General features: G+C 36.5%; 1 protein-coding gene across 1 annotated transcript; it reads left to right on the forward strand.

The window, feature by feature from the left end:
* The first annotated feature begins 4,724 nt into the window (after positions 1 to 4,724).
* Positions 4,725 to 8,592, forward strand: LOC115623111 (inactive ubiquitin carboxyl-terminal hydrolase MINDY-4B). The gene is made up of 8 exons (XM_030517318.1): positions 4,725 to 4,781; positions 4,836 to 5,050; positions 5,128 to 5,296; positions 6,636 to 6,701; positions 6,829 to 6,899; positions 7,455 to 7,608; positions 7,900 to 7,971; positions 8,038 to 8,592. Exons 1-8 carry the CDS (start codon positions 4,725 to 4,727, stop codon positions 8,590 to 8,592), a joined length of 1,359 nt encoding a protein of 452 aa, XP_030373178.1.
* Positions 8,593 to 11,610: the final 3,018 nt, after the last annotated feature.

An 11,610-nucleotide genomic window follows, 5' to 3' on the forward strand; every position in this document is an offset into this window, starting at 1 on the left:
CGGCTGGCTCATCGGAATTCTCCTTGGGTGTGTGGTTCCAACCCTATGCCCGCGTGAGTCGTACAATAACCGATAACACGGTTCCTCCATCGATAAACAAAATGCCATCACTACAATAAATTCGACGCGCAATATACAAAACCGAATTCAAAACGTAAACAAACCAAAAAAACTAACATAAACTAAAAGAAACGTAATGCGACAAAAAAACAAATAAACGGATCACTCCCTCAAGCTATCCGTACGAATACGGATACGAATAAAAGGAGATTATATACGTGCGGACGGACAGAAATTGTGGCATCGGACAACTGTGTGGGATTTTGCTGTTGTTATCCCAGGCGTACCCACCCTGCCTGTATCCAAAGGCAAAATGTTTCTTGGATACCCTAAATTGGGCCGTGCTTGGGCTATTCCATGGCAAAGGTGAGTCTCCCGCCCCTACTGATGCTGCTTTAACGGGTCATTATAGACAATGCTTCCATAAAAAGAATTTTAAATTGCTTGGTTACATATGCATATATAGTACATTTTAATGCGAATAAACGTAAATATTAACAATTATTTGTGTACATGAATTTGGTGTAAAGATTATGACCGAAAATGCAATTATAAAACATAAAAAAAAACAATACGACGAAGGCTTGCCAACAGCCAATACTAATAAGCAGTGAAGTCTATGAAAATAATCTGGATCTTATGTGTGTATATAAATTGCGAATGTATGTATATGTGCATGAACATTAGGGAGGGTGTTTGCATTATTTTATTTTTTTTATTGGCAGGCGGGTACGCGGAGCACGTTGGGCTGCTGCTTTGCTGTAGCAGCTTCTACCAATAAAACGACGCGTAGGACGACTGCCTGGCAGTTGCAGCTCAAAAAAAAAGGTAACCGGCGCGTGGCCAAGGAACGGACTCACCGCTGAAACTTCCTCCGCTGCTGATGGCGCAGACTGACGTCGTTGTTGCTGGCATTAGCGCTGCTACTGGCGTTGCTGGTGCTGTCGGTGCGGCCGTTTCTGGCAGCCGTTGTCTGCTCCCATGCTGCTGGATTTACCGCTGTTGCTGGATCTGCCGGGGGAGCTGCTGGCCGCGCTATTGCTGATAGTGGCCGCTGCTGTCGTTAAGGGTGGCACCCGCTGATGATGGTGCTGATGCTGCCAATGGTGCGCTGCTACCGCTGTTGATGGTGGTGTGCAGCTGGCACTGGCGTGGACTTTCGCTGCTGGTGCTGCTCTCTTTGGCGCGCTAGCGGACGCCTTTTCCTCTCGGTCAACTTGCCACCATGTCGTTGACCGGACGGCTCCCAACCAAAAAACTCGTGCTACGACTCCCCTTTTATAGGCCGGATGCCATGTGCCTCGGATTTTTTCCTCCTTTTTCCCTTTTCATCCGTTTCTTGTAGCCTCTCGTTTCCTTCTCTCTCGAGTACCATCGGACCGCAACTCTGCGCCTGTGCGACCGCAGTTGCCACCCCGGCTCCTCGCTAGGTACCGCTAGATGGCGCTCATGCGAAATTTAAAGTTTAGCGCCCTTATCCGATGCTGCCAATTCGAGCTTTTGTCCCCGACCGGCCCGATGCAACACACGTGTGCTGTCAAATTATAAATAGTGCAAAACTTTTAAGGTAGTAGTTACTTCATTCAACGGTTATTTATCAAATGCGATTTGATTTAACAATAGTTAATAAATAGATTCAATTTTTATTTATTTGTATGTTTTTAATACTTTTAAAGCAGTGTTTGGACTAAATTTGTGGTATGCTCTTTACGCCTCTTCGACATTATTGAATTCTATACAAAAATTTCCAGACTTTCTTACAAAGGCTTAAAAATTTCTAAGGTGTTTACCATCCATTTTCACCATTTTCAATAAAGTTCGATACACTTTAGACTAGGATGAAATCTTAACTTATCAGTGGTGTGGCACTGCTTGTGGCTGGGGGCGTAAAGAAGAAGCAGAGCAAAGATATAGATGTTCCACATGCCATAGACACCGGTAGTATGTTTAGCAAATTTAACGGGCTTCCATTTGACCTCATAGTCTTTGACATGGAAGGCAATGAGTTCCGTTTGTCGGCAATGTTCTTGAAGACCTTGGAGCAAGTCCGACAGTAAAACACCATGTTCTCTCCACAAAAAAGGAAAATTTAAGAATAAAACTTATTAAAAGAAATGTAATTAATTAAATTAATTAATTAAATAAAATATAAAATATTCAACACATGAATACATACACAAGAGTTTATGTGCAATTTCAATATAATAAATTTACATCATAATCGTGTCTCTGCGTGGTTATATGCGTGTATTATGCAGCACAGAGTTGAACCAAAGCAGCAACAACAACAGCTGCGGGCAGAGCTGCAGGCAGAGCATAAGCAGCGATTTTATTTATGGCTATAACTTCAGAATTGACCAATCAAGATGAAACTAAAGATACGGACACATAATCACTAACTGGATGTAATAACCAAATTTGTATTCCAAATTCCAAAAATTACGGGAGTTATGGAAAAAATCATGTACATTATATAAATATTATAATTTGTATCCAACGCCCATTTTGTGTATTTAATAAATAAAAAAAATAAATATAAGCAAAACTTTACAAATATCCCTCAAATGCAGTTTTTTGTATGTCAGCTTAGATGATTTCTTCGCCTAACTAGGAGCTGACAGCTGCGTGTGAGCTTCGCTTGTTATTTCTTAAAAAAGCAATGGGAAGCCGTTTTAGTGTCAAAAGTTTGATTTGAAGCCCATTTAATGGATTGGACATCCTTCAGTGCACTTAACGGGCACTTTAGGCATCTCACGAAGGCTGAGCTTCCATTGAGTTACACTCGGCGAATGTTTTTTATTTAATTATAACAGACAACACCAAGGCCAGAGCATGCTAAACAGCCGTCAAATAAGCATGGTAACCTACATTTGTATATGGAATAGACCAGCTTTCAATTCCATTTAGGCCCCGCTACTACATCAGCCCAACAAATCAATCATATGCGGAATTACTGCAACTTAAACGCCGACAAAGCCCAATCCATAAAATTTCTGTACATTTAAAAATATTATTTTGGTAATTTGAGAAGTGCTGGTCGTCTGCTTGTGGCATTTTGTATCGTTGCTTCCATTCTTACTGTTGCTTTTGTTGTTGTTGACACACTTCATTCAAATGTTGGAACACATGTTCTCGCCTCAAAATAGGCACAAATGGGCGTCAACTACATATTTCCGGTTGTGTGGCGCTCTGGCGGCAGCTCATGCTAAGCTTTAACATTCTAAAATCTTTTAGCCATATGGGTATTCATATATGTATATAGCTATGTATATTCTATGGCAGCTGCACGCTGCTCGGTGCTGGGTGCAAGGTATCCGGTACCCCGCGTAACACTTTCACTTGCTCTTGCCACACACAAGTGCACCATTTTTTGAGTTTCGTGTGCCACACACAGAACTAAATTCAATTCAATTTCATTTAAAGTTACGTTGACTGACAGACAAGCCCCTCACTAGCCAGTTTTACTAGCAGCACCTAACCATGGCTAAAAGTTGGGCTCTAACTGAAAAAAAATATATTAATACAAAAAAATCGTATAAAATGGCTTTACAATTGGGTTTGTTAAAGATAACTTATAAGGGTAAATGACATTGTTAAGGCCTATTACAGACAGATGAAAAGGGCACCATCACAATGCCTTGCAAAAGAAGCTCCATTCCTCGTGTGCTGGAAATTATACAAATAATAAGACGTACTGTGTCCGTACTATCTCCTTGTATTTGTATTTAGAAAACAGTTTTTAACCTCTTTCTCATTTGGTCCTCCGCGGTTAGTCTTTTGCTAGCCACAGATGGTACAAGCCCATTAGGTAGGACAACAACATGCAGTTTGGTTCCACTATCATTGAAAAGAAAACGTTTTTCTTTAAAAACTCTTATCCTTTAGAAAGAAGTTTAAACACGTTAGCTGTTAAACTATGGGAGGAGTAGGGATTGAATGAGACAGGCCCACAGATGAAGTGATGGGCAAAATGTTAAGACAGTCATCACGATTCATCTCATTATACTGATCATATACATAGATACATTTGTATCTTTAATGTGTCGTATAAAATTTTTTTTTTTTGGTGCTGCAAACATTCTTTCACGGACGATCATCATATTTTTTTTTCACAGACCTTGCCGTTATCAGAAATTTAGCTGATCATTGACCAATAAATCGGCATGGTGGAGGATTTTTTTTTATGTATTATTATGTTTTTTTTTGGCTCGAATAAACATTTAAACACAAAAACTTTTTAATTCTATTATATAGAAAAAGGACCAACAAATTAAGAACATGCTCCTATTTTCCTATCAATTCTAATGACTCCTCATAGTGACTAAGTGTTTTTTTCTTTGGCCCACTGTGGGCGATTCGTTGGCGTGGCTGAGCTGTTGCAAGGGTTGCGCATACGCCCCATGCGCCCGAGACTAAATATGAAATTAAAAACCCATGCTGATGTGAGAAATGCCTGAAATGGCTGACTGATGTGGAGGCCTGTCTGCCCGACAGTCAGAGCTCGAAGAGTCAGCCTTGCCCAGCCAAGTTATTCAAGCTAGTGCTAAACGAATGAATTTCGAGAATTTATTTGCAGGCGAGCCGCGAAGCGAAACGTTGGTCTCGAGCGGAAATTGAAATTAGGCGAACGGAACAAGGATAACACGGTCTCCAATTAGCGCATCATGAACAAAGAGTTTATCATGCAGGGCGGTGCGCCCATAACCACAGAATTGGCTACGGTAAACAGGGAAGCAATTAATTAAACGCTAACAACTAACTGGGATCTCTAACAGGATCTACGAAACCTCGTCTTTGGCACCTCCGCGATTCCCATGCGCGCCGAGTGGCTGCAAACGTCTTTTGTCTTCGGCACGGCCAAGGAGGAGCTGGCCTATGGGCTACGCTCTCCCCGCAATGCTACCCGTGGTCTTCTGTCTGTGGTGCAGGGTTTCGTGCTAAAGTATTTACTCTTTGCCCGCAAGAGTAGCCGAGCGGCGTCCTTAGCAGAGTGCGTACAAGTCTCTCATGATTTCTGAAATCCTCAATATAAATTGTTGTGTGTGTGTGTGTGTGTGTGTGTAATAGTCCTCTTCTAGCCACCGCGGAAATGCAGCGCGAAGCGCTCTTTTGCGCTCTGCTAGAAATTCTACGCATCATTTCCGACAAGGGAAAGGTGACTATGGTCCTGCCATCGGAGGATGAAGTCTTTGTGGATCACAGTGCCAGTTATTTTCACGATTCTGTGACCGAAAAGGTAAGCCAATGAAAGTGCTTTAACTTTTATATAAATTGAATAGAAGCTTGATTAACCCAAGAAAAAATGTTGTGTAACTTTCGTCACGCCACACGGTATGCTCTATTGGATTTATAATTGAATTTAATTATCGAACAAACAGTTCAGCAAACAAAAGCGCCCATATTTTGAGGAAAACTCTAACAGTAGATGGGCAGAAACAAGTTTGATGCTTTTCCAAAAAATTTGAGGTTCCCAATAAGTCGGCGATGCATTTTGTGTCCGAGCGACAAACATTATTGCTTGATGGTACACATTTTTGTCAGTGACAGGCTAATATGTATTTAATGATAAAAGCCTGGATATCTGTATACCCTATCACCACTTACTTCACCCCCCAGAACACCAAGATTCTCTTCCCTAAAACGAAGGCTTAAAATTACTAAACTTTGAGCTTTATAAACAAAAAGAATGAAAAATATTTTGGCAATATGCTTATGTATATATGCACTAGCAGATCTTGCCCTTCTTGGGCTAAGAATTTTTGTTTACTAATTGTATATTATTTCTCTTCTCACTAGTTAATTACTTTGCTGTGTACCGAAAGCTAGGGCATATACTTATGTAAATTAATTCAATATTATGAATACACCACACGTGTGTAGTTATGTACTCGTGTGTATATATAGACATATATGTATATATACATATGTATGTATGATTGTGATATTCAAGCCAAGTAATTTCTAGAATAAAACAAGCTTTTTAATTTCAACATATACAACTTCACAAAAAATAAATAAATGAACATACATACATATGCATTCATTTCTTTCCTGATCCAATGAAAATCAAAAAAAAAAAACCTACTACACAGCTTAATTTGTATTCCTTATTACATTATACAAACCAAAATTAAAGTTAGCCAGCGCTAGAATTTTCCAAAACTGCTTCTTAGTGCTAACTTGCCATACAAAAAACCTTAAGCTTTTATTAAAGCTTCCTAGGTCTTACACGTTGATAGCCTATAGATTTTTGAGTTCTATACTATAGAATCTATAGCAATTTTTCACGGGAAAACACCAATAATGAACGCCTCAATGAAAACCCTCTATGCTAGTTTATTTTGTAGCATTCTCAAAACCAAGTGTGGATGTAATCGGTTGAAAATGTCAGATTCTTCATAGAAAGTTGGTGCCCGTTTTCCATACTATTTATTCGTTTGGATTGTTTGATTTAAAGTTGTCTAAAAAATGTATTATTTTTTATTGAATTACTTGAGTTTGTTTTATATACATATTAAATATGTTATATCTTTTACATTACCTTTATTCTAAGGAATTATCGATTTTAATTTCAGCTGTACGTCTTCACCCTCTCGCCCAACGAGGAACTGGAGCATTTCTTGAAACGGAACTTTAAATACGTAAGACACACTTATAAAAGTTATAGAAATTTCTGCTTAATGCTGCAATTTCTATAACTTGTGAAATATATTGTTCAATGCTTGCATTGTTTTTTGTTTGAGATATATTTGTTGTGCCCCCACAAAGTTTTCAGAGGAGGAAACACCGGGTACTCTGCTTTTCCTTTATAGTGCCGTACTCACGCGTTCGATGGGAAAGTAAGATTTCAAAAAAACATAGTAAAGAACATAAAAGCATGAAACAATCAGCAATCACTACTTATATCCCATAATTTCACTATATCGATCGTGCACCGCTATACTCGGAGAAATTTAAGCATTGCCATTGATTTAAGAAATTGTAAACGCTCTTTTTTCAAAGAGCTGAGAAACCTTTAAAATAAAGAGACTTTTCATATCAATATGAGGAGTTTCCTTTTCTTTCTTATTAATACTTTGTCGAGGCTGTCTATGTATTGTTTATAAAATAATTGAAGCTTATATTTTTAGATTTAACTTTTTTTTTAAGTAAAATAAAAAACATAATTTCTTCTTTGAGGGAAAGTTATTGAAACTTGAATTTGAAACAAAAAATTACAAAATAAAGTTATATTGAAAACAAAGAAGGGTATAATTTCTCCAAATTCAAAAAAAGATACTTCTGCTATTAACTAAATTATATAAAAAATAAATAAAATGAAATTAAAAAATATATATTTGATAAATGAAAGGTTTTAAATCAATACATTTTCGTACGATCACAATACTAAACAGAGTGCGGACGGATCTGGATTCGTCGAAATCAGCACCCCTGACGATGAGTAACAATGAAGAGGGTTCTCTAATGATAGTTACGCTGCTGTTGACGGGCCGTGCCACGCCCTACTTACACAACGGTGTCGTTAATGTGGGCGATGAGAACAGTTATGTACGTATAAATCACTGATATAATTTTAATAGGTTGGTTCTGCAAACTTAAAATGTTTTAAAATTGTCCAAAATTAAAGTTGTTGCTAAATCTTCGACGGGTGACATTAATATATAAAAAAAAAAGGAAAAGTTCGATCGAAAGTTTTTTATATATTACTTAAAAATCAAAATATATAGCAAATGAAATTATCTCTATACATATTTTGTTATGGAGTACAGAAATAGGAATTGTTAAAATCATTTGCCTATATTATAAAAAAAAGTTCATTAATCTTTATATATTACACAGGCGGTTCCACAATATGGTGTTCTAAAGCGTTGCATGATCGGATTTCTGCTCTGGGACATAGAATCATCGAGTGTGAGTCTTAACCTCAAATACGATATTCTACATATAGGATAACATCGTTAATCAATATCTTTACAGGCTGCGGTGAATCAGTCGCGTCAGCCGGGGTCTCGTTTGAAGACACCCAACTACCCCATATGGATTACGAGCTGTACCGGACACTATGGCGTGATATTCAATCGGAATCCGGATCTGTTGCGCAACTATCACGCCGAGTCGCGTTTCGATGTCAACTATTACAGCTGTTCGGGCCATCAGATACGGATGACTATCGACAATCGGACCTACAATGAGCAGGCATTGGTCATGTTGGAGCGCCAACCAATAACGCCGGAGGGTACCTCATTATCGGGCAAGGATGAGCAAGGCGCTGCGGCCGGAGCCGCTGTCGGCGGTGGTGGTGGCGTCGTTGCTGGAGGTGCTGCTGCCGGTGTGGCTGGCGCTAGCGGCAGTGTTGGCGTCGTCGTTGCTGCTAGTGGTGCTAGCGGTGGTGGCAGCGATGTGGTCGCTAAGGAGGAGTCAACGCTGAATACGCCATTGCAGCGTTTGATTCATACCAAGTGGGAAGAGGCAACTATAAGCTTTCACGTGCAGCCATCGATGTTGAGTTATCTTTTTAGTACCACACAGTAGATAATCCATTGGGGCGCTTCGAGCTTACACTTACTCATCTAATCTTTGTAGAACTGCTTAGCCACCATGGATATCCATAGGCCAAGAGATACATAGCATATTTTACACTTGACAAACTCAAAATCTGTGCAAGTATTATCGAGCTTAACAAAGCTACTATATATACTATTAGTTGGATGTAGCATCAGGTTTTGGAATAGCTTACCATTCTTACTATATAGTTACCTATTAGGCTAAAAATCCAAACTCAAAGCATGTAAGCTTGTTATGTTGTCTCTTGATCTATGATATAAATCGACATGCTTGGCGCTTGACCGATACTATGCCAACACCCCAACAATAACAACAGCAACTGTAATACATAGAATACGAAAAACAACACACATATCTGCAACATCAATTCATGTAAGTTCTATCTGGAGCCTAGGATTCGCCACAATCCTAACGGTATTGGTATAATATTATCGATCGCAGTGAAATTAAATCACAGTCCGTTTTGAACACACTCTGCACTGTTACAGATCGATAGCTTTCAATATAGGGGATTAGCCTTAGTAGGGAGACTAGTTTAATTAATTAATTTAGTTTTAATTCGACAGCTCAGGCTGATCTTTACGGAACCCATTTCTTTAATGGAAGAGTATTGAGATTACAAATCCGTAGATATAGAAGTTTATTGGAAAACATATTGGGGGAGAAAGATGAACAAATTCAAAATATTTCGACATTTGTTTAAACTAAAAAGCTTACTTTTTTAAATAATATAACCATCATTCCAACTAACACAAAATCATTATCGGCGAGCCAGATTATCGTGCTTTTTGCTTTATTTTTTAAATATATTAACGCTTGATTATGTTCGACTAGAAACGTTTTAGAAGATAGGGACCATATGCTAAAGAATAGAAAACTATAGAAAAGTACTTTTACAATTTTATCTCACTTAACGCTTAACTCCTTGTCTTCTAACCCTCTATTTCTATAGAGGATATTTAAAGGAATTAATTGCATCTCAACTATTTGACTATTACTATATTATATTATTCATTCAACTAATGCAAAAATTCTGCCTATTTACATTTGACATTTTTGTAAAGCTGCAGCTAAAAAATGATAAACTATAAGCTTACTATATCCAGTTAAAATCCATAGAACAATGTGTTTTGTAAACTCTTCTACACAGTTCACTGATTACTTTTAAATGCACTTGTTAGAGTAAAAATGAATAGGTAATGGGTATTTTAAAAAGATAATAGCAAAAAAAATGTTAACAATAACAATTATCTGATCGGGCTAAACAGCGATGGTAAATACACGTAAAATATTTCGAGTATCATATAATCTAAGCAACAAAGGCATATTTCTGAAATGCAATCAACAATAATATGGAAAGGCAATTTCACAAATCTGCTGTTTGTAAAGAGAAATGTTACAAATGCCTCTCTTTGCACGTCTCCGAATCTCCAAAGAATAGAGCGACTGCAGTTCCTCCGACGAGTTGATGCTGCCGCCTGGAGCCATTTAATGAGAAATGTACCAAAAATAAACAATAGATCACCCAATATTCTTCAAAGAACCACCCAAATGAATGCTGTTTGATTTAAATTGCGCAGTCGCTGTTGTTTTTATAAATAGTTAAGAAATCTTTACTTTTATTTGTTAAATGTTCTTGTTTGTAAAATGATTGAATTTCTTTACAAATTTCCCCGTTTTCAGCGTTTCTTTACTTTATTGTTTTAAGTGGAATAAGAAAAATGTTTATCTGTGGTTTGTATTTTAATTTGAGTTGTTAAGAATATTTGAGTGATTTTCACCAGAAATCATGAATATACATTATTATTACTTTTATATTCATAATACTTATATATTTTTAAATATTTAGAAAGTACCTAACTAGCTAATTGCTTATACAGCTAAGTATATAATACATTGTAGTTGTATAAAAATTCCGACCAGTACCGTTTGACATTCGACCTCATATACATATTAATAAGTACATTATTAGTATTACACTTTTTCCTTCCTCTTTCTATTATTAGTATATTTAGAGATTTAGTGCTTTGGGAAGTTCGTTAGTTATTATTATTTACATAAAATGCAATGTTATTAATAAAATTTAAAGTCTAGAACTAGAGAAAAATTAAAAAAAAAGATTGTAGGGTGTATTCGTAGATGTTATACTTGTAGATATAGAAGAAAAGATAACGAAATTGAAACTTTTTTGCTTTCCTAATCAACTAAATTAATTTGTTATTTGAAAATTGAAATGAAAATTTCAATCTACTGTTGACTACAAAATCCGATAATATCATTTGATCAATTATTCCTTAACACCTACACCAAGAATACTTTTGCTTCCAAATCCAGTCCCCATCACACATTTTTTTCGTCTACTTTACTGTTCTGTGAAATAATTTATAAAAAAAATTTTTAAATTAAGCTCTTCTTCGTTAAAAAAAAAACATTTACAAAGTTGCGTATCTTTATTAGAACAGTAATATAAATTCATTTAAAAAAAAAAAACATTTGAAAATTGATTAAAAATTGAGAAACAAAAGTAGTAACAGGTGACGAAACCATAATAGATTTTAGCTTAACATCTTTTTGTATTTTTTAGACATAGTCTGACAAATGTCATAAATCGTCTTAATCGGCTTAACTTTGTACAAATTGAAAAAGTTTAGAAAAGTGTTTGTTGAGTAAGTTTTTCTTTGCAAAGTTGTCTTAAAAAAATATTTATTTTTCTGTACTTCATATGAATTTTATATTTATTAAAAGGATTTTGGCTTGTTTGTTCGAGCGTGCTTTAAATTATTTATAAAACTAAATACAAACATTTTTATAGATCCACTATTGCTATCAGAGGAAAATGTTTGTTTGTTTTCTGTACGATTTAAATTTGTAATTTGTCACTTTGAGTTGTTATTGAATTTCATTTCAACTATGTAGCTTTCATTTAATGTCACAAAAAAATGATTTCTGTTAGTTTTTTGGTAATTGTCCAAACAATTTGTTTCG

The sequence above is a fragment of the Scaptodrosophila lebanonensis genome, unplaced genomic scaffold, assembly GCF_003285725.1.
Source record: "Scaptodrosophila lebanonensis strain 11010-0011.00,11010-0021.00 unplaced genomic scaffold, SlebRS2 tig00000043-arrow-pilon, whole genome shotgun sequence".
Classification (NCBI taxonomy): domain Eukaryota; kingdom Metazoa; phylum Arthropoda; class Insecta; order Diptera; family Drosophilidae; genus Scaptodrosophila; species Scaptodrosophila lebanonensis.